At 46.2% G+C, this 23,899-nt stretch overlaps 2 protein-coding genes and 1 long non-coding RNA gene across 4 annotated transcripts in view; 1 reads left to right on the top strand and 2 right to left on the bottom strand.

Moving 5' to 3' along the window:
- MED8 (mediator complex subunit 8) overlaps window positions 1-23,899 on the bottom strand; it is a gene marked incomplete at its 5' end in the record, with an annotated part of 411,542 nt that overhangs the window by 105,855 nt on the left and 281,788 nt on the right. The window lies entirely within an intron of this gene.
- The window catches only part of HYI (hydroxypyruvate isomerase (putative)), a 169,422-nt gene that overhangs the window by 1,666 nt on the left and 143,857 nt on the right, over window positions 1-23,899 (bottom strand). Inside the window, exons 1-3 of one of the 2 annotated variants that reach the window (XM_082228934.1) lie at window positions 4,235-4,510; window positions 3,082-3,190; window positions 332-446 (exon numbers count right to left, since the gene is read on the bottom strand). In XM_082228934.1, the coding sequence (XP_082085060.1) occupies window positions 332-446; window positions 3,082-3,190; window positions 4,235-4,433 (423 nt within the window). In that variant the 5' untranslated portion in view covers window positions 4,434-4,510. Of the gene's footprint in view, window positions 1-331; window positions 447-3,081; window positions 3,191-4,234; window positions 4,511-23,899 lie in introns of those variants that run through there. The other variant, XM_082228935.1, reaches the window with a different exon arrangement.
- LOC309535655 lies at window positions 3,318-23,521 on the top strand. The gene is made up of 3 exons (XR_014221333.1): window positions 3,318-3,961; window positions 13,226-13,337; window positions 23,486-23,521. It is a non-coding gene; the product is annotated as an uncharacterized lncRNA (long non-coding RNA).

Raw genomic sequence — 23,899 nt, 5'->3', positions numbered from 1 at the left:
AAGGAAATGGAAAAATAGCCACTCAGTGCCTTAGGCTAGCAAGCGAAGGAAAATTGCTGCTGGGCAGCTCACCTCTTTTATATTATTTCTTGTCACTGGTCAGTTTCCTAACCACTGCCACCAGTGCCCAACCACTCCTGTGTGCCCTCCTGCCAGGCCTGACTAATAGCTGGGGTGGAGCTCCTTTAAGCAGGTCTTGCTAACACTTTGCCTCTTGGGTTCTCTGGAGCATTTGTCTCACCCCCAAATGGAATCACTGTTGAATAGGCACCTCACCCTTCTGATGAAGCAGTGCAGCTTGCTGCTTAACAGGCATCTACCCAGCCCCTACCTGAGCCAGGATGTCAGCAGCATATCTGAGGTTCTCAATGAAGGTGGCTTCCATCTCTGCTGACACTTCCTCCCTCTTAGCCCCCAAAGGAATTCGCCCGGCCATAATGTGGATCCTGTAAGCAAAAGGCTGGATCAGGATGGAAGAGGGACAGAAGCAGCGGTGCTGACGGCTTTCTGCCCTCAAGGCATCCACGATGCTGATATGATGCTACTGAAGTGAAAGCTGTCTCATGCCCGCTTTAATTTCCCCCTGAGGAGATGCACTGACCCACGAAGCCACCTCCAGCACTCAGCAATCAACACACATCGCTACACCAGGGTTTCAGCTGGGATAAGCTAACACCTGCGACATGTAATAGGAATGACAAGAACGTCTGTATCAAAATCATACAAACTATACTCTCTTATTTACCATGAGCTCACCTAGCTTGGCATAGATTATGAGCTCACAAACAGCACCCACAGGCCAGATATGCAAAATCACTGTAGGCAGACTGACAGAACCTTAGTAGTATTTGATCACCATGCTGGACACACACACAATCAGTTGGGTATGAATGATGATGTGCTTTCACCATTTCCATGCATGTGTTGCTTGAGGATGAATGGGATTTCTAACTAATTGGTGGTATCTAAAATAGTTAGTAGTCATGTGTAGTCAGTGGCTTAGTCATGCTGGCCACATGACCCGGAAGCTGTACACCGGCTCCCTTGGCCAATAAAGCAAGATGAGCGCCGCAACCCCAGAGTCGGCCACGACTGGACCTAATGGTCAGGAGTCCCTTTACCTTTACATACTAAAATCATACTTTGAGTGATCCCACTAAAATAATTGAACTTGCATTAGTTATGGCTAATTTATGTCTGCTTGGTTTCAGTGTGTCTGTTTTACAGTTTAGCAAAATACCACACAGTGTTGCCAAGTATGATTGCAAAAAACAGACTGGTGTTAATTTTCCAAGTTAAAAGGGCATGGTCTTACACAAAAATAGCCAGCTGCACCACTTTGTTCTGCTTTCTTCGCGTAACGCAAAGCGCCATGCAAAATTGGTATTGCCGGTGAGCTTTTGGAAATGTCCTAACATCTGTCACTCATTACTAGCCTGTGTCTTACTGCCTATGTTTTCTCTCCCTCTGCACTCAGAGGTGAGGTGTCTCATTCTGTTGGACAGCAGAGACTGCAAGCAACACTTCCATGCTCTGTAATGCCCCTAAATGGGGCTGACTGGGTTGGTTCATCCCTTTGATGTGGTTACTCATTTGAATCTCTGTTGACTACATTGCTACACATCCCATCCAGAAGTTCATGCCCGCTTGAGATGAACATGGGGAATTATATTGCTAATGCTAAGCTAGACAGACCACTAGCCTGTCTACACCAGCCTTCCCCAACCTTGGGTTTCCAGAAGTCATTAAACTACAACTCCCGTTGTCCTTGACCACTGGCCATTGCTGGCTAGGAATGATAGGAGTTGTAGTACAACAAGTTCTAGGGACCCAAGGCTGAGAAAGGCTGATCTACAGTGATTTGCAGCGGCTCTCCAGGGTTTCAGGCGGGTGTCTCTCAACACTACCTATAGATGCCCGGGATGGAACATTAGACCTTCTGCATGCAAAGCACAGAATTGTAGTGTTGGAAGAGACCCTGAGGATCATCTAGTCCAACCCCTTGCAATGCAAGAATATGCATTTGCTCTTATCACTGAGCTATGGCTCCTCCCCCAATGGGTTTGCCTTGAGAGTGATAGACTGGCTGCATCATGTCTAAAGATGCCACTGTGTTCAGAAAATAAAAGCCTTTAAAATGGAAAAGGTGTTCTTATCTTGATCTCCACTGTTATCACCAACAACACTTGATCTCTCTCCTCCCTTGCATCCCCTTATTCCACCTTGCTGCTAACTGTGTGCCTTTTGCTGTTCTTTAGGTTTTGTTCCTCCTCCCTATCTTTGGAGTCAAATTTCCACTTTCTGTCCATCACACCACCCTGCTTCAATCCTCCTTAAAACCAGCCCCTCCCTTGAAATAATACATGACTGTGCAAAAATTATCTTCCTATAAGACTCTCTTCCTTTTTGCTCATATTTGGCCTTTAATTGCCCTTCTCCTTTTTAAAATATTTATGTACTACAAGACTGTCCTAATAAAGGCTGCATGCTGCAAATTTTAACGCAGGAAGACACTACCCTGAGCAAGGGAAGATTTGCAACAGCAGCAGGGGCAGTAGCTATGGTAAATCAGATGTCTTTTTGTGGAACAATCCTGCATTAACTCGTGCCTCTTACAAGATTTATGGTTTCCTTGCATAAGGCAAGAAAAAGACTATGGAACTATGGACACAGAGCTAGATCCTGTGCCTGCTTCCTTAGCACATTTCCCACCTTTAGCAAAGAAGACCCCAGAGTGGAGTGGGAGCAGGGAGAAGATGAGGAAAGATGCTTCATTTCAATAAAAGATAGCAATTAATTCTTTCTAGCATGGCTAGCAGGTATGCTGACAAATAAGTAAAAAAACAGGCAAACACATAACTTGCCCTTTGCTTTCTTTCCGGGTTTGAGGGCCTGCTTTTGCATGGGTCTGTGATGAAAAAGGCACTTAAATTATACCACTTCACTTTCAAAGTGCAATAGTGAGGAGACATATAACTCAATTACAACAACCACTACAGCAATTCTGATCATTCCTGTATTATGGCAGAAGGATGACACTGGTGTTCAATATACATATATCTTAACTACTTAAAATACTACCTTGGACATTTCAGGACCTTGCAGTACTTCACAGCCAAAGCCAGGGCCTCCCGGAATTCATGCTGGCGGCCAGGCACTGCCCCTAAGCCCCTGTCATCGTCTTGGTTTCCTGGGGAAAGAGCAGTAAAATTTACCCAGTGTATATATGTGTGTGTGTGTGTGTATATATATATATATATATATATATGTGTGTGTGTGTATGTATGTATATGTACCTTGGGTTACATATGCTTCAGGTTACAGACTCCGCTAACCCAGAAATAGTACCTCGGGTTAAGAACTTTGCTTCAGGATGAGAACAGAAATCGTGCAGCAGCGGCGCAGCAGCAGCAGGCGGCCCCATTAGCTAAAGTGGTGCTTCAGGTTAAGAACAGTTTCTGGTTAAGAACAGACCTCCAGAACGAATTAAGTTCTTAACCCGAGGTACCACTGTATATACACACACACACCAGTTGCAGGGGACAATAGTAGGAAATAGATGTCTACCATAAATGATACCTGCTGTCCTATATGTCAACTAAGTGCTCCTATGTTTGGGGTCAGGAAGAGGTGAGAGGTACAGAACAAACAGCTTTATTTGCTTGGTCTTTGGCAAGCAGAAGGGCAGTCTATAACCTCTACTAGGAATATCTTTGATTGAAACAACCACTGTTTTGAGTGTAAGGGAAAAGGTCATTCTAGGAGGCAGCAGGGCTTGGGGGGCAAGAAAATGGACCCATATCTTCTCTCCAAGCCTGTGAAAGAGACATCCAGTGTACAGTGAAGTGAGAAGGAGGTGTTGGTCACTATCTTGGGTGCCAAGGTTGATACAGAGAAAGAGGTAAAGAGGTGATGCACTTTGCACCTGCAGGAACCGGTAGCAAGTTTCAACTGGTAACAGGTGAGGTCTACAACTTTGTGTTTTGTTTTTTAAAAAAGGTAAAAGCTGTACAGCAGCAGGCAGAAAAGAGATTTAGTGTTTCCAGAAAGCCTCAGAAACTATTAAGCTCTACCTGCTGACTTCTGCCTGCTTGCCTTTTCACCCTTTCCGTGAAAAGCCGACCCCGTTGTAGTAGTGCCTATGGAGGTCATGGGAGAAGGCTGGGTCCGGGTGGGGAGACCGTATTATGTCTGCGAGGGAAGGGCTCTAGCCCCGGGCAACTCGGTCGGGTACCTGGCGGGGCGTTGAGCAGGACCAGCTCCAGCCTGGCCTTGTCTGCCGCCTCCCGCAGCTCCTCGGCGCTGCAAGCGTAAGGGGCGCCCAACTCCGCCGCTCGGAAGCCGGCCTGCGCAGCCGCCTCTATGCGCTGCGGCAGCGTCGGCTTCTCCTGGAAGAGCCACGCCAGGTTGGCAGCGAAGCGCAGCGGAGCCATGGCGGACAGCGCAGCGCCTGTGACGCCCAGCAAAGGCCGCGAGAGGAGGGGCGGAGGCGGCGCCCACGCCCCCGGCCGGCAGGGGAGGTGTCCGGGCAACAAGCCCTTGGCGCCCGCTGCGCGCGGCTGCTCCGCCTCCGAGGAAAGAGGCGCCGCAGCAGGAGGAGAGCTGGAGCGCGGACGCTCGCGCCGCGTGTGAAACAGGCGCAGGGGCCTGCGGGTCGCAGACTTGCCGCGAGGGGGCGTTCGCGGGCTCTGCGCCGGCTCTCTTGCCCCTCCACCCACCCCGTTTGCATTCTGGTGTGTCCGGAGAACACGTGTCGCATCGCTCGGCTTCTCTCGACCAGACCGGGGACGGGGACGGGACGCATATTTTTTCATATTGTATAAAAACACCTCCTTTGGCACTTCATTTCCTTTGTCCATACACCAATGTGCACCACCTTTACTGGAGGCCTACCCTAGATTGCATTACCCCTAGATTCTCACCCTGCTGCTGCCCTAGGAATATATGTTCATCATTCCCAGTTTCTGAAGACTTCCCACATGGATGATACTATTTCCCAAGAATGCATGTTCTTAGGTTCCACCTGCTCTGTCCTGGCTGGTTCTCCAGGAGCAACATGAGAAGGATGTCACAAAGGCCTATCCAGCCCAGCATCTTGCTTTTCCACAATGGTCCACCCAGTGGCGTAGCGTGGGTTGTCAGCACCCGGGGCAAGGCAAGTAATTTGCGCCCCCTAAACCTACCCCCCAGATGTTGCGCCCGGTGCGGCCGGCACCCCCTGCACCCCCCACGCTACGCCACTGGGTCCACCAAATGCATTATGACAAGTCCATAAGAACAACATGGGCACAACAGTCCCCTCCTGCTGTCGTTCCCTGGCAACTGTTATTTAGAGGCATGGTGCCTCTGATCCTGCAACTCCTAATCATTTATGGCTTTGTTCTCCGTTTATTTGCTTAATCCCCCTTTAAATCCATCTAATACCTGTATAGTTCTTCTCCTTGCTCAGAAGGTAGACCAATACATGCTTTCTGGCCACAGCTTGCGCAGGAAGGAAAGACACAGCAAGACAGGTGGAGCCACGGAGCTCAAGCAGCCAAGCCAAGCCAGGCCCCACAAGGGAAGGGAAAAGGCAGACCCTTGCCAGAAACTGCTACCCCACAACCCTGCCCTTGACTCCCTTAGGTCTTTTTCCAAATAATTGTTCCAAGTCAAGGACATCTCAGTCACATGGATCTAGAGACTGAACCTAAGTGGGGTTTTTTTGCTCAATACCCTGCAAGAAGATTATACACACCCTCCTAACCATGCACTTTGCAATTCTTAGCTGCTCTGCGGCACTGCTCTGCCCAGCCTCTGCTTTGCATTTTGCACACGGCTCCTCTGTGGCCCGATGCATGCTGTTTGTTTGCTTTGAAGTGATGTATAATCTGCGCTGATAATTAAAGAACGTCATTCCAGGGTTAGTATTTATTGATACCAATTTAACTCGCCTCATACATCAAACACCAACCATCCATTGAAATCCCTGGTGAATTTCTGCATCCCAGAGACCTTGTTTTCATTACCCAGAACTGACAGGAATGACTTTTGGGGCACTGGTTCTTCTGCTTTGCCTGAGGCTTTGTATAGGCCACCTTTTTCGTCCTTCAGCACAGACAGAAGCAATTGCTGCTGTTCTGGATTAAATGGGGTCTGCAGTAGGGCAGTGTGATGCTTTTTTATATTATTATTATTATTGCTACATACTATATGTGAGCAAGTCTCTCGGGGTACAGGTTCAGGGCTCTGGAAATTTGGGATGCATTGTATTTAGGGAACAAGTTCAGTTTTTCTAGACTGAATATTTAGTGTAACTAATGTTTGCTGAATCAAGCTCCTGATAGACATAGAGGAGACAGGGACTGTTTCAGTCTCATGATAGTCCAAATCACAACCCAGGGGATTTGTGGCACCAGCATAAAATGGCCGTCTAAGCATGGAATTGCCCAAAGACCACTCAAATCCTACACACACCTTTGCACCTCTTTCTCCTCTCCTCTTTCTTGTTCATCTTCTGCTTCTGATTTAACACTTACTCAGGCAACTAGCAGAACTGGAACCCGTCAAAAGAACACAAGGAAAGCCTGTTGGTTCTAGTCCAGCATCCTGTTTTCACAGATGCCTGTGGGGAAAACCGCAAGCAGGATCCGAGTGCAAGAGCCCTCTCAGTAGCTCTGTCATGTCACTGCACCGCTGCAACTGCAGCTGCCTGGGGGGGCTGATGGGAGCTGTAATCCCAAACATCTGGATGGCACTATGTCATCAAAAGCTGGTCTATAAGGCAAGGCAGTCCATCAGTTGGCTCTCTTTACATAAACCAAATCCCCCTCCTTTCTCTAGAATCAGAAGAATAATTTAACACATGAAAAAGCCCTGCTAGATCAAAGCAAAAGTCCATCTGGTCCGGCATCCTGTTTCTCACAGTGTCCAGCTAAATGTCTTCAGAAACCTCACAGGTGGAGCATAAAGAGCCCCCCCTTGTTGTCATTCCCCCCCCCCCAGCATCTGATACTCGGAAGCAGGCAGGTTCTGAATAGAACTCCTAATAAAAAATAGCTTTATTTAATTCCTGCCCCTCCCAATACATATTTGAGATCATACACGTCTTTTGTACCATGCTGTAAACATTTTGGCTTCTTCCACGTCACCTTGCACAGAGTGCCCTCCGGAACGTGTTTCTGAGCATTTTACCCAAGCCACCTCACTTTAAGCAACCTCTCTTTATACAGTTGACAACTTTGTCAGATACTAGTTCTACGCACCAATTCACTGGCTTTCCTCTTAACTTCTATATATATATGTATTATTAATCTCCACCTGCCTTATGTTTTTTGGGGTTCACTGAGTGAACTTGACGGTGTGAGACATGTAATTATTAAGTGATTTTCCATTTCAGAGACATCATTTCACAGTTTTGCACATTCATTTCATACATCAGATCATATAAAGCATCACATGTTCTTGAAACTCCATATGCACAACAGTCACTTTCTATAACCTGAGGCAGGGAATAACCCAGGGTGTTGCTTCAAGCAGGTATTTTGAATTTTTTTGGTGAATATCTACAACATTATTATGCGACTGTCACCAAAAAGGGATATAAATAAGGAGGATGCAGTTTATCTAGGCTTCAGCACATAAATCACAGAGAAGGCTACAGAAGTAACTGGTTTACTGGTGAAGAGTCTCCAGCTGTTCAGAATAAGCTGCAAACAACACATATGCATACACAGTGTGTTGTGTGTGTGTGTGTGTGTGTGTGTGTGTGTGTGTGTGTGTTTGCTTTCCTTTGTTTCATTAATTAACCATGCAGGAAGCCTTTATGGCTGAGGTCGGCAACTGGCAGCACCCAAGCTCAGTTCAGCTCCTGGACAATTGCCAGTTGGCCCATAGACCCATTTCCTCCCTGTTGTTATTCCTTCCCTCTCACTTGACAGTCTGCTTGCTTGCCTGCTGCTGCTGCTGCTGCTACAGCAGCCAAGTTGGACTTAAAAGCCCGCTCCCAGCATGTGGCAAACAAAAGGAAGGAGAAAAGCAGGAGAACACAGCAACCATCCATGAAGTTGTCCATTAATTCTGCATTATCCAGAGACAACTCGTGTGTGTGTGTGTGTGTGTGTGTGTGTATGGTTAACAGTGACTCAGGCAGTTTCCATACCTTCACCTTCTAGCCTTTTGGAGTAAGCTTTCTGCCATCATGGAGGATGTAAGCTAGCAGTCCATCCAACCACAAGGGAGAAGGAAAGGCAGAATAAAAGGTGGGCACAGTTTCTATCCAAGGAAAGCATGCTCTGTCTGCAAGCTTCCTTAGCTAACAGGATTGAGGCCCAGAACTTGCCCCCAGCCATTTCTATCTGCTAATTAAGGCACTGACTTCTGCCATATGGCTAGTCTATGTTTTCTGTGCATTTTTTGTTTCTCCAGTGCCCTCGGGGAATAAGGACTTTAAATTACACCCTGGGCTTGCCCTCCTTTTCATTGGACATTGTTTTCTCTTAGCCTGAGCTGAGTAAGCATTGGCAAACAAGCAATCAGCCGTTCTGCTGTTTGTGTTACCCTCAGAGAGGTTAAAGCAATTTCCTTCTTGACTTAGGGAGGTTCATTACAACATTGTATGAGGACCCCTGCAGTGATGGGATAACTGCTGTATAATTATGTAACTACCGTAAAAGCTTTGCTGAGATTAGAATATATTGTTTGAACTGATTTAGTGCACTGGCTATGTTGCTTTCAGCACCACAAAAGGTTGTCCCATTGTTCTCTGATATTAGGCGAAAGCTTGCAAGCTTGTCAATTTACTGCCAATGAAATAACTCAGAAGCTGTAACAGGAAAGTGTTCCTTAAAATACACTCCAAGGAGGAATGCAACAGCCAGAGAGAAAATGAGATGAAATGCTGGGCCACTAAATGAGATAATACTGTTTAAAAGAAGCAAAAGGCCAAGTGGAGGCCACGGGGTGAAGGACTGCAATTTAGAGGAAATGCACAGTAAAAATATACAGAAATCCAGAGAGGCTAAAGAACTATGAAAAACAATGTCTAAATGCACCTGGAGTTAATAAGGAGCTTTTTTTTTTTTGCAACAAGAGAAGGAGGCTTGTTTTCTCCAGATGTCATTGTTGACTAACTCCTTGGCTGCTTTCCCTCAGGCTGGTAGGTGGAAAGGCATAGCACAGCCTCCCCAAAGACCCACTGGTGCCAGTGAGAGCTCCCCATCTCCATGCCAAGGCTAACAGAGGTATAGGGAGAGGGTGATCTTCTTGGAAAACACAGCTGAGGAAAGGGTTAAAACTCACCACCACCTGTGGTGTGGCCCCAGCAAAATTACTAAATTTAAAAATCAACCTGGCATGCTTTCCAATGGTGCACTTGACATCCTGTCTAGTTGCCCGTAAGCATTTGGTCCTGCTACAGGTGGACACCCCAGGCTATCTGCTGCCATTGTCTTGGCCACACCCACTGCTGATGTGCAGTCCCACCTCCCAGGAATGGCCAAGAGGCAGGGCAGCCCTCAAGCCCATCCTCATACGGATAGACCTGTTAGGAACATTTGCAGAATTCTGCCTCGCTGTAGAGTGTGGGAATAGATCTGCTCCCCAGGGGAGCTGCAATTCAGGGCACCAGGTTGGCAAAGGCTAGGATAGATGGCCTTTGGTGTCTTCCAAGCCCTGTATTTCCTTCTGTGCGAGGGGCACCTGCCCACAAACCCTCCACGGTGGTTTGATTTTAAATACAGCAGGCTCTGCTTCCTTGCTGTCGCCCATTCAAGCCAATCTTCTGGAAGGAAATGAAAAGGGCCTAAGGCTGTACTCATTAGTGGGGCTAGACCACCTCGGCTGCCCCCTGGCACTAATTATACCACTGTGTACTAGGAGATGCTGCAGCTCAGCCGTACCCATCAGAGATGCGGAGGGTGAGAAGCACCGAAAGAGTCCAGCTCTCTCTTCTCCTGCTCATTACAGTAACACTGGCATGACAGCCAAGCGGGGAGGGGGTGGAGACAGCACAGCGCTCAACTGGGTCTCCAGGGCACCTGGCTAATCCATGGCATCTAGTTCTGTCTTTAGTAATAGGCAGCAGCCCATAAATGCCAGCTCTCCAATTAGTCCTGGCCCCTGGCCCCGTCACTAAGGAGGATCTCCTTCAAACCGGTACGGGACAAACAAACAAAATCATTTGGCTCAGAGGGAGAAAATCTCACAGAGCAGATGAGAGAGAACCCAGGGCTGCTTTGTTGGGGATGACAAAACGGGATGGGAATCCCCCCTTCATATGTTCCTGAGCTCTGCAGAGGTTGAGAGCAAAGCCCCAAGTTCCTCTAGCCCCAGCCCCCAAGGGTTGCTTTTCATGTTACTTCTGAAGATGCAGCTGTTCTTCCCTGAGCAAATGTCTGCAGATGGGTGCAAAGGTTATGCAGTACAGTATCTGAGTCTTAGTTAAGACCTGTGAAGGGCAAGACTCTGCCAGTTGTCCTGCATTTTGCAGATGTGGCTTCTCAGGTAGCTGTGGGCATGTCTTGGGTTTCTCAGTTGAGTGAAGCAGCACTACTGCAGCACCACAGTAAGACCACCACTAGCAACTGGGAACACCTGGAAGTCTTGGGGAAATGTCTCACTGGGTAAAGGGACCCCACCCTCTTTGAACTGCACTTAAGCCAGGCTGGTGTGGCCCCCTTGGAGGACACTAGCAGCTGGGAAGGTGCGCTAAGATTGCAAGATTAAGCAAACCATCTAAGAAATTGACTTCTTGTGTTTAGAAAAGTGATGGGAAATACATGAACGAACAAGTAACGGGAAAGGCATATGAATGATTTGCATGTAAATCAGGATGAATGCTTACTGCCATGAAACTGCTCCGCAAACAAATTGGAAGAAACATTCAATAACGACCAGATAGAAGCTAACCTCCGCATAATCTTTTGCACAAGCAAATCAGGATGGATGTTCAGTAAACAGGTCGTCAGAAGGAGACTTTAGAGGGTGGAGCTAAGAAGAAAGGTATCGAAATAGGAAGAAGTAAGAAGGCAAGAGTTAGACTTGGGAGGCATTGGATTCAGAAACAAGGCGAAAATGAAGAAAAACAGGGTAACAAACCTAGTGGTTTGGTGGGAAAGTTGGGTAAAGAAGGGAGTGAGTCAGCCAAGGGCCAGGAAGGTCAAAAACATGGAGGAAGGAGCTGGATATTGTTTTTGTGGAGATGTTAAGGAAGGTAAAGGTAAAGGTAAAGGTACCCCTGCCCGAACGGGCCAGTCTTGACAGACTCTGGGGTTTGTGCGCCTATCTCACATCTATTGGCCGGGGGCCAGCGCTGTCCGGAGACACTTCCGGGTCACGTGGCCAGCGTGACAATGCTGCTCTGGCGAGCCAGAGCCGCACACGGAACGCCGTTTACCTTCCCGCTGGTAAGCGGTACCTATTTATCTACTTGCCCCCGGGGGTGCTTTCGAACTGCTAGGTTGGCAGGCGCTGGGACCGAGCAGCGGGAGCGCACCCCGCCGCGGGGATTCGAACCGCCGACCTTTCGATCGGCAAGCCCTAGGCGCTGAGGCTTTAGCCCACAGCGCCACCCGCGTCCCGTTAAGGAAGGTAGGAGAGGATAAATGCATTGGGAGGACATTCTTTCCTCCCATTCATCTCATCCTACCAGGTGCTTAAGAAGGTTGAGGATTGTGTGCAGCCTTGGACTTGCCTGAAGAATGTATGTTGTGTTGAGCATTGGTGGGCCACTGACTGACCTCTGAGCTTCAGTGAGTGCCCCTTTGGCAACTGCTAGAACTAGCCAAACTTCGGGTGACGTGAACTAAGTAGGACAAGTGGGCAGACCCAAGTTTTCAGTGCAGCCTATATTTTATTATAAGCAAAGGAGTTTGTCCCATGTGGGGTATTGGAGGAGAGTGAATCACATTGCAAGGAATTGCATTTCCACAAAAAGTGGCCAGGTGTTAGCCAGATGTATCCAAAGAGGTGTATTAATTAGTTTCCTGGGGAGCTAGTCCATAACAGCTCATTAATGGAGAAAGTGTTTGCTCTTTTCAGTTAGACACTGCATATTTTATTGTAAATGAAGTGTCTCAGATGACACAGAAGTAAAATAACTAAATTTGCCCAGATGCACAAACACACACAAACTAATGTCTGTTGATATGTAACTAAGCAAGTTTTGGGGCTGCATAGATAGCTGTAGATCATCTTTCATCAAACATTTTCCTATACTGATATTAACCCCAGTGGCTGGGGTGGGGTGAGGCGAGGCGAGGATTGTAATTTTAAAATGTCCTGTTCCTTTGAAATGGCACATTTAAAAAGTCAAACACTAGAAGTGAAACACTCCCCCTCCTTCACATAAATGTCAATGCCCGCATTGGAAAATATAGCATTAGATCTAGCCCTAATGCCATTTGTGTTGAACAAGGTTATGTACTGATGCAAATATGCTTTGTCACTTCAGATAAATGGTAGCCTAATCAGAAATAATGTGAAATATGTGACACAATGCATTGAAGAGTAGGCCTGCAAATTGCAGTGATGACCTAAGAAAAGGAGAATCTTGTGTCAAACAGTGTTAAGCCCTAGATCCCTTCATGCTCAGAAATTAGGACTTCCCATTCAGAGCTCCTGTTCTGCAAAGGAAGAGCAACAGAAGCAAGTGGCTGTGCCCTGAACTCCAAAAGGAAAAGAAAGATGCGTGGCTTGAAGATCTTGCAGATGTGATTCTAGGGAAAGTCTCTGTTGTATGGTCACTGGTGTGTGTGTGTGTGTGTGTGTGTGTGTGTGTGTGTGTCTAAGAGATAGCATGGCTGGCAACCTCTGATGTCATGTTGCCTTAATCAACCTCAAGGTAAGCAGTGCTGGGCTGGAAATCACAATCATGCAGTCTGATGTCCTCCAATGTATCAGGATGTGAAAGCCATGTCTGGCTTTGATGGTACAAGGAGCATCTCGTTAAAATTGTGAGACCTTTTCTCTAACCCTCACCAAATTTCTCTTGCTAACAAATGGACCTTGAAAAGCAATATTGTCAGCAGTAGAAGCTAATGTTCAGAATGAGAATCTTTCAGGACCAAGCCAAAGGAATCACCTCTCTCCATTTTTCACTAAAGGATCCTCACTGGATGAAGAGAACTCTATCACTATAAAATAATTAGGGGGGGGTTCAGTGGGGATTTAAAAGAGGTTGGATAAACTGTCCAGCCACACTATCCTTCCTCCTTTTAAACCAAAATGACTTTATTCCTTCTCTCAGAAAAAGAAAATATGCTCAAGCCTTGCTTTCTGCTTATGAACTTGGACTGAAGCCCATGACCGACCTTCATGATCCCAATGGCCTCTTCTGCTGCATAAGCAGTTTTCTACAGGTGAGTGACTTGGGTCAATGTGTGCAAGGGGATTAAAAAACAAGAGCCAGTGGGCTATCCATTAAAGAGCTGCAACTCAATTAAGGCTATTGATTAATCAATGAGCGCAAGCATGACTCCACTCCTCAGCAATAACAAAAATCTTGGCTAGTGATGGACAGCTGCAAATTATAGAAAGAGGAGCTGGTTTTCAGGGCAGACCATGAATGGTGGTAAAGGGGGTCTGCTGAAGATCACCAAGGGTCTAGTTAGCCAGACATGAGCTTGTCAGGCCTACTACTACTGACGCCAATGATTCTCACTTCCCTTTTATTCCAAAACAATTACAAATTTTCAGATTGTTGCCTGGGATGAAGAGCTAGAAATGCAACCTTTTCCTCAACTCTGTGAAGAGTAAAGTTGCCAGATGCAGAATCTGAACTGGTTCAGGTATCTGCATAGGCAAAGCGTACATTTAAAAAATAATAATAATGTGGTTTTTAAGAATTACTCAGGTCCAGTCTTTTGCATTACAGCCTTGTAGTAACAAGGGAAACCAGAGCTATTGGAATTTCCCATTTACTGCTTTAAAATATTGGAACCCTCCAGCAAGCTTGGTCGCTAAGGAGATCTACAGGTTTCAGGCTGCAGGTTCATTGATATATGGTCATCCATGCAAATCTACACCTTCAATGGCATATTTATTCTATGGTGATGGGTTTTCCTCAGGCTCTGGATTGTGTTGAGTTTTGGCAGGATGATAGATACACATCAGGCAGAAGAGAATCCATTGCAATTCCACCCCCACCCCCCGAATTCAGTGTTGGGCTGTACTTTTCTTTCCGTAGTTTGATAGGAGAAAACAAGCAAATTCACAAGCAGAGCTAACTATGCTATCATCAGGTCAGTTAGCAATCTGGTGCAATGTTTTGCCAAAAGTATTTTTTAGAATTTGTGCTTAGAAATCCTCACCTGCTTACAACTCAGTAAGCACATTCTCACATTTGGATGTTTTGTATTGTCACCATTTTATTGTCATGCAACAGCTCATTCCCAAACCACGAAAGTATTCTGATATGCAAAATTCAGTACTCAAGGACAAAATTGTCATTAGGTCCTGTTCCTGAATACAATGGCCTGCAACTTGCCAACTGGACCAGTGCAGTAGCCTACAGGTTCTCTCAGTGTTATTTATATTAGGTTTGTTTATATTTATAGGCCACTTTTCTATGCAAAGGACCTTGAAGCAGCTTACAACAGCCAAGTAGTTCACAATAAGCACATCACAAAACACTGATTACAATATGATGCAACCAATCATGAAACAAGACTAAAAACTAAAAAGAGCAATCACTAGGTAAATTCAGCAGACCTCAGAAGATCAGAAGGCATGATGGAACAGACAGAGTTTTACTGATTATCTAAAAATGTCAGCCAGCAAAACAGTAAACCAAACCCATAATGAGAGAACAGATACTGTGCTTATTGAATAGGTACAATGTTCAATACATAGAGCTGGAGGATGTTTTGCTGTTCCAGTGCGCAACATGCAACTCTGTTCTACAAACTCTAGCCACTTCAAAGCAAACACTGAGTGCAGTGGTAGAATGACATTTTGCTTTGCATATTGTAGGTCCCAGGTTCAATCCCTGATATCTCCAGGTAGTGCTGGAAAAGACTCCTACCTGCAGCCCTGAGGAGCTGCTGAAATGGGTGGGCCAATATTATGGCTCAGTACAAAGCAGCTTCCTATGTTCCAAGGGATCTCCAGGGAGTCAGTGTGGTGTAGTGGTTAAGAGCGGTATAGTCTCGTAATCTGGGGAGCCGGGTTCACGTCTCCGCTCCTCCACATGCAGCTGCTGGGTGACCTTGGGCCAGTCACACTTCTCTGAAGTCTCTCAGCCCCACTCACCTCACAGAGTGTTTGTTGTGGGGGAGGAAGGGAAAGGAGAATGTTAGCCGCTTTGAGACTCCTTCGGGTAGTGATAAAGCAGGATATCAAATCCAAACTCCTCCTCCTCCTCCTCCTCCATCTCAGCCCAGTATGCATCTGCCCAAAGAGTGCCCTAAACTTTGTTCTTGTGCTGGTGGTGTGAACTGGATGTGTGTGTGAATAAGCTGTAAATGGAATTGAATGAACCCTTGAACCCTTGAAATCTCTTAATTGGAGATTCCAGGATCTCCCTTATCCTGTTCCTTCAATGAGGGGCTGGTTTCTGCCAATCCTCATCCCTCCATCCCTTCCCTGAAGATCCAGATCTGCTGCATGAGTTCTTATGCGCCGGATTATATGGTTAAATCGGCTGCAAAAACAAAAATGCAAGACTTTGTGCTAGCAAATGTCGGGCAGAAATATTAAAGGAAGATGTCAATTTAGCCCATTAGTGTTCCAAGCCATGGACACTGTCCCTGATCTTTAGAGCTTATACCTCAATCCTTGGCAGGCAGCGATGATGAGTCCTGGGCCTGGAGAGTACGTGTACAGAATTATCCTAACCAGGTTTATTTGGAAGCAAGTCTCATTAATTTCAATTTGCATCCAGTTTCAAGTAATTATGTTTAGGATTGCAGCCCAAGTCTGACTGGTGATTTAGAAATGAAGCCTCTCCAGAGCTGCAAGAGCATGACTGTCAATAGCATGCAAACCTCTGACCAAGAAGTCAAGGGAAGAAGGGATTGCCAAAGGCAATGTCCACTTGCACCCTTAAATACCAGAGATAGGTTGAAGCCACTCTGCTTCCCATCCTGTTCCTCCACTGTTCCTCCTGCTGACCATCCTCTTCCTCCCGATCACAAGTTCAGATTGTGTGTGAAATGCGAACATTGCATGAGATTGGCTTAAGTAGCAAATTTGGGGCTTTGTTTCTTTACCATCTGGTACCTGGGCCTGACAGTTCATCTGCCACAGTTCCCCTGCTACTACTGTGGGCACCTGTTACTGTAAATCATTCCTGGACCTCTTAAATGCTGAAATTCTCACCCTTCCAGAGGGAGTCTAGAGGCTGGATGGTTTTAATAGGACTCAGAAATAACCATGTCATTGACCCCAAGCAGATGCCCAGCAGTAGACTCCAGCCAACCAATCGCCTGATGTAGTTAGGCACCCTTAGGTCAATTTGAATCAATGGACTTTGTCACATCTACACAGGACAAGGCAGCAAAAGCTGGAGGTGAGAACAGGAAATCCATGATCTTTAGCTGAAGGAGAAAAGTCCATCAGCCCAAGTGTGGCTGTGAGCCAGGAAGGCATCTGGAATTCTTCCTGGAGAGAATGGCTAGATTCCCTTGCTGTAGCTCTTGCTTTTGCCTATCTAGCCATTTAATTTTTTAGTCCAAAGGCTCCCTGGCCTAAGGAATGCTGTGAAGCAGGGAAAGCGCTACGGACAGATCAAAAGGCCACTTCAGTATCACTACTTTTTATTAGCTCAGTGGCTCTTTCTTATTCCAGCTTATTCTGCTCTCCTTAACAGGACTAATAAAAAGATGCCATGCACTCGCAAGGTACCCAGGGCTTGTAGTCGGTCCTTGGGATTACGAACCTCGGCTTGGGAGAGGACAGGGGAGATAACTGAATGCCCAGCCTAGCCCCTGCGGCAAAGGCAAAGCCATCATCTGCTTTGCTTTTGCGTCTAATATCCTGGCAAAAGGGATGAAGGACTCTGCAGGGAGATCAATCTTGTGGCCCTCAGTTTATTAGCTCGCTCTTATCTCTGGCTATATTTCAAAACACAGCTTTGATCATTTTCGTCTTTCTTTTTCTCTCTTTCATGCAACGTGATTTAATTTAAATAGACTTTTCTGTGGGCATGAGCTGCACATTCAGTGAAGAGTTGATTCCAGCACAGCAGTGAAAGAGGCCAGTGGAGAGTATTTGTAACTGGGTGCAGAGTCCTGCAAGGTTAAGGAAGAAAGAGGGTAGAACAAAGTGGCAGGCCGTCTCTGGCTTAACCCACAGCTGGGCATCTGCAGGACGGCTGCTGATTATCCAGCAGTGCTCAAAAAACTTGTAAGAAGTCTGGACAGTCTGTTTCTCTGATGGATGATTTCTAGCAGAGAAATAGCAAGGGAGAGGGGGTATTAACCCTTTGCTTGACCTGCCACTTTTCTGCTGCAGCAGCTCTACCACCCCAAACAGCAGGGATCAAGTGTTTAGGGTGTGCTTAGGCATTCTCACCAAGACCAGGTGTGAGTTTCTGTTTGAAAATTATCAGACGTCCAGAGTTTGATACTGGAAGGAAGGGGACCTGGCAAAGCAGACAGAGAATGCTTTGTGTACTGGATGGTGCTGTGTTCTTCAGGAACAGAGAAAGTATTTCTGTCCAGGTGAGATCCCTCACCTTACCACCTATCTCCCAATGAGGGTGGCCAAGAGCTGTAGCTGATGGAAACAAGTCAGATGGACTGATAGCAAAGACCAAAGGCAAAGTACAAACCACCTTAATCCAGTTGTTTGTGGTGGTGATCAAAGCAGACTTGACAGATACCTGAACCTGTCCATCTCTGGAAACTGTAAGGCAGCAACAGGCCTCCTTACTGTGGGCAGCAGAGGGAAATTTGCTAGGGGCAGTCTGTCCAGCTCTCCAGCCTACTCAAAGTGGTGGTGGTGAATCACCAGTCTGTGGGCCTGATGCTGCTCATCAAGCCTTTCCCATCACCCCTGACCTGTAACCAGTGGCCACTGGAAAAACAAAAAACAGTGCTACTAGGAACTCTCTCTCATTACAGCAGATAGGAACACCCAGGAAACAAAGGAACATTCAGTGAAGAGGGAAAAGGTGCTAACATTCCAGTGACTTATTTAACTACTAAAAGTAGCAGGTGCTTGTGATGTCAGCACTATGATCCCACACATACTAAAAAAGTGGCTCCTTCTTCAGTTTCACCTAGATAAAGCAGCAAATGTGCTATGCTCTGGACTTCAGGGATGTAGCTCAGAAGGTTGCAGCTTCAGTCCCCAGCATCTCCAACTAGAGTTGGGAAAGACTCATCTCTGAAACCCTGGGGGACTGCATCCAGTTAGTGTGGACCGTGATAGCCAACGTAGTGCCCTCAAAATGTTGTGGACTACAACACCCATCATCCATGGAAATTGTCCATGCTGGACAGGGTGATGTGAGCTGTAGTCCATAGCATCTGGAAGGCATCAGGTTGGCTACTACTGGTGTACACAATATGGAGCTAGATGGACAAATGGTTTGCCTTGGTATAAGGAAGCTTCCTATGAATATCTTGGGACTTGTAGTAAATATTTAGGACTTGTTGATTCAGTAATGTAAGGGCCCTGTTCAGCTAATGCACATTCAACAAGATCCCTTGAAATAATCACCAGAGAAGTTGACATGTGTTCCTTTAATAAGGAAGGCATGGTACAAATTGGGATACATTAAAAGAGAAGCAATATTTGTTCCAAATAAAATCAAAACTAAACAGAACTTGACAGTTTCTTAAAAACAGTGCACTGTAAGCAGAATCATTAACTAAGAATAATGTTTAGGATTCAGATTCCATCGGTATATCACCACCCCCATCCGATTCACTACAACTGTAGACACTATAGACAATCATTAACAAGAGTTCACCACTTCATAAATCAGCTGTTTGAGCCCATGCAGACCAAACTTCCTTGGGGTGAATAAGGGGGGCTTTGGGCAGGTTGTCTGTGCCACCCTGCCGAGTAATAAGAAGGATTTTACCACACATCAGATACAAACATATGGTTTTCCTCAGAGGCCTGCTGCTGAGCAATCCGTTGGAGGTATCTAGACTAGATTTGACCAAGCTGCTTGGAAAAGTTTGGCAGACCGCCTACCTCCTTGACCTTTGCCCATCTTGGCTTCTTAGAGCTAGTCACAGGGGGTTGACTGGGTGGGTCCAGTGATTAGGACTTCCCTGGAGAAGGGGGAGATACCATCTGCCTTGAAGGAGGCAGTGGTGCACCCCCACCTTGGACCTAGAAGTGTTAAACAACTATCGCCCACTGGCAAACATCCCCTTTTGGGGCAAGGTGGTTATTTGGATGGCATGCTTGGAGGAAGCTAATTATTTGGATGCATTTCAGTCTGGCTTCAGGCCTGGTCATGGCACTGAAACTGCCTTGGTTGCCCTAGTTGACGCCATTTATTGGGAGAGAGATGGCAAGGAGTGTGGCCCTGATCATCCTCCTGGATTTTTCCAGCAGCTTTTGATATTGTTGACCACAGAATCCTTCTGGAGCATCTCAAGGAGGTGGGGGGAAGTGTGCTCCAGTAGTTCCTCTCCTACTTCAAGGACCATTTCGAGCAAGCATTGAGAAAGTGGTGTCACACAAGGTTCTATCTTGTCCCCCATGCTATTTAACATCTATGTGAAGCCTCTGGCAGCTGTCATAGGGAGATTTGGAATGAAGTGCCACCAATAGGCAGATGACACTCAGCTCTGCTTCTCTATTCTGTCTGAATCAGGAAATGCAGTTGAGGTGTTAGAACCAGTGCTCAAGGGCTGTGATGCATTGGATGTGGCCCAATAAACTGAATCTGAATCCTGAAATGAATGTCTTATGTGACCAGGAGGTAAGGAAATGGCCTGCCCTGGACAAGATTGCGCTGCCCTGGAAGGAGCAGGTCTGCAGCTTGTGGATGCTCCTGGAAGCAACACTGTCACTGGTGACTCAAGTGATCTCAGTGGTTAGGAGTGCCTTTTTCTAGTTACGGTTGCTTCATCACCTGCGGTCCCTGTTGGACAGAGATGACTTGGCCACTGTGCTCCATGCGCTAGTAACTTCCAGATTGAATTATTGTAATGCACTCTACACAGGGCTGCCCCTGAAGATGACTTGGAACATCAGTTGGTCCAAAACGCAGCTGCCAGATTATTGGCTGGGGTTTCCTTCTGAGCACATATAACCCCTTGGTTTTAAAACAGCATCACTGGCTGCCCGTTCCTTTCCAGACCCAACCCAAGGTGCTTTACCAAAAGAATGGAAACATTCCCCCTCGTCGCAGCATAATCCACCACTGTTCTGACCCATCAATTCTAGCACAGCAGTTTCCTCTACACCTTTCTCAAAAGGATTCTTCATGCTTCCTGGGTTGCCCTTTAGCACATCGGTTTCTCTATTCATTACCCAAATCCCTGAACATTTTCAAATCTAAATCTGTTGACATAACACAGAGTATACAGCTGTGCACCAGCAAAGGGATTGTCATAACTGAGTATCTATCTGGCAGGAGTTGGCATCACTGGGCATATGCTGCAGCCCACACTACACCAGGAGGTGCACTGCCACCTCCCACAGCCTCCTGGCACTGCTTCTTTTTCCCTAGCTCCCTATTCTCCTTCAAACATGCAAACAGTAACAAGACTGAGGAACTGGAGCAGCACACTCCCCTTGCCGCCTTCTCTCCCTCTGTGTGGTTGTGCAGACGGGACCCAGAGGGAGAGAGAAAGCAAATATGCAGTGGTTTAAAGAGCGCCTCCCACTGAAGGTACTCCAAAACCTAGAGCCAGCACTAATATCTGCCTACGGATTATTTTATTTTATTTTGGTCTATATCTAGCACTGGGAACTGTTTTTTTTCTTGGCACACCAGATCTATGTCTGCCCTACCCTTTGAAGGCCAAATTCAATAAGTGGATGGAACTGCCTATAGGTCAGTCACCTAGCATCCCAATGACATCAGGTGGTGAGCCTCTTTGAAGATGCACTCCCAGCACACCTTCAAAGTGGCTAGCTCCAGAAGCACGCAGCACTTTGCACTGAGACTGCTGCTAAAACAGAGGAGGTCCCCCCCCCCCACTTCAGCAGTGGTTCCCTTTTCCTGCTCCAGTAAAGAAACAATCAGGAACTCACTTTAAGCTCCCAGTTGCTCCTTTGATGCTACACCGGTGCCTGCCCCACACCTGGCACCACATATGATGTTAAATGTAGGGCAGGTGGCCGTGGTTGTCAGGAGCAGCCTGGCAGGCAGGCAGGCCGAATTGGGACCCCTGCTGGACCAAAATTGGACCACCAGCTGGAGGCTCCCCACCCCAGCCTATACTAATTGCCCTATTCAATCAATTACATATAACTAAATTGGGGACATACATAGTATCTTTTGCAGATATTTATTGGATAAAATAGTTGCTCTCAGTAAAACATTCCAAACACATACTTTACATTTCAAGCCACATTGCTTGAATCAAGAAGTACACAGAGATTGTTTGAAACAATGCTGCCAGCAATGAAACTCTTCCATAAGGGAGAGTTCCAATTAATATTTGATTTTTAAAATCCACATGTTTAAACTGTGGTTAATGCATTTGATTAATCATGCCAATTAATGGAATAATGCTTTCAGCTCTGCTTTCAAGTTTTCCTTTCCTTTCCTTTTTTTTTAATGACACTAGAAAGACAACTTCTCACCAACCACATTTGTAATTGAAAATTACTTATCTGTAGTTTATGATGTGGCTCTCCTGTCATCAATGTTTCACATTTGACTGCTTCAATGAACTTTAATTTTATTATAGCAGACTGCTTTAAAAGAAAGAAAAAGAAAAATAGTAGTTGAATGTGTAGAACAAGTAGTACTTGAATGCACCTATTTAAATATATGCAAATCTGCTTTTTATTCAGAAAATGCTGTTGACCTTGATGTTCCAGTGAAAGGAGTGTGAGTGGGGTACAGGGAATGCCCCCTTAGTTACAATTATTTCACTTGAAGCTTTTGTGGTAACTGGAAGGTGTAACCGATTCTCACCGTCTGCAATGGCACAGGGCAAAGCGAGGAACAAGTAGCCGGAGCAGATGATCTTCCACTCCTTCCTGTAAGCACATTTTCCCTGTCCTCTTTTCCACTCTAGTTGGAAGAGCTCAAAATAGCTTTGGCATATGTGTGAAGACTTCACAAGCAGCGCTGCCTGAAAGAGACCAGTTGGCTAGTACAGCCAATGTTTATGATTCACTTCAACGCAAGAAGGAGCCAGCACCACCATGTGTGTGCATAAACAGGAGAAGCTCAGAGTAGGACAAGTCTGGCAAGTGTACTGAACATCTCCTGGCTCTAAGAATGGGCAAGCCAAGCATGTACTCACATTACATGGGGGAGAAATGCCACAACACCAGGGGGAATGCCCACCATATACAACATGTGTTCAGCATAGGAGGAAAAGGGAGAAACACACAGCTAGAAAATATATAAAACACACACACATAAGCCTCCCTGGAAACTCCACCAGTTGGGCACTATGCCAACAACAATATCAACATACCACTCATGCATGAAGGTAGCCAATTAACTCATGATGATAAAGACATGCCCCCAGTACGTTTCCTGCATTGCCCCAGACACACAACACACACAACAAGAGCCTTATTCAGCCTGACCATGGGACGGCTATAGGCTTGCCCCTGCAAACCAGGTACACCTGGAACTGCATGCACAATAGGTGTTTGTAATGGACTGACAGAGAAGAGGAAGCAATGCCGCCTGGGTGCTCAGCCAGTGCTCATGCCCAGGATGGAGAGGAGGAGACTACCGTGACAGAGGATACTTCCACCTTAAAAGTTGAAGTGAAACACTGTGCACGCAGCGGAAGTTTGTTCTGCTTCTGTAATCCTGCACAGCAAAGGTGTTGAAGAGTGGCCAAGCACTGACAAGGATAGTTCCCTATCACCCAAAAAACCCACCCTGTCTGCAAAACATGGGGCCAGAGATACAGCCCCATGCTGTGTACCCCGTCATTTGAATTATGGTCTGCCCATGTGAGGATGCTGTGCTGTGACTGGTTGTTGAGTTACACACCATACCCTAACTTTTTTGTGGGGGCTTGATGGTGGGGGCAGTCATCCATATAGGATGGCTGTTTTTCTTTTTTTCTTTTTTAAAAAGAATTCCCATTGAAGTCAGAGAGAGAGGAATTTCAGCTCAAGGGTTGCGGTAGAGTTTATTTTTCTTTTCTTCTTAAAATTCTCCTTGCTCAGTGATTTGGTCTATTATGTACTCAAATTGCATGGTTATATTACCAAGTCCCCTTTTGCTTTGTGGTGCATTTGTCTGCATATTAAGAAAGAGGTTTCACTTGATATCATGGGTCTTCATTTCTTATCGCTTCACAAAGAAGTTGATTAAACGCACCGCTCTGCTTCAGAGCCCCTGTGTTAGAAATATCCTCAATAATGACAGGCACATCTTTTTTCTGTTTCCCAGCTGTCAGTTCATCCTCACTGAGAATGTACAGAGAGCAAATTCCACTGTCAACAGGATCATAGCCAGGGACTGAAGAGGGACATAGGACCTCTGTGTGCTGCTTCTCCTCTCTCCTGCCCACGTCCCATTCATGACTCTTCTCCCTTTCAGCTGTTCCTTTGCTGGTGTAAGGGCTCCTCTGGCATATCTGAGGTGTTCTGCTAGTATATCTTGTTTTGTGTTAAAAAGGGTTAATTCAATAAGGGACACTGCACTCCTTAGAAAACTGAGCCTGATAGTGTTAACCACGCAGGGATGATTTCATGGGAAGCAATTCATAAACCAGTAAATTATTTGTGTTTTCCAATCCCTCATGATTAACCCAGTTAAATTGTTAATCCTAGTCTGCCTCCCATGGCATGTATCACTCAATCT

Source organism: Podarcis vaucheri (assembly GCF_965113315.1).
Source record: "Podarcis vaucheri genome assembly, chromosome: 6".
NCBI classification, from domain to species: domain Eukaryota; kingdom Metazoa; phylum Chordata; class Lepidosauria; order Squamata; family Lacertidae; genus Podarcis; species Podarcis vaucheri.
The sequence above is the reverse complement of the archived record's forward strand: the minus strand, read 5'-3'. Positions and strand labels throughout refer to the sequence as shown.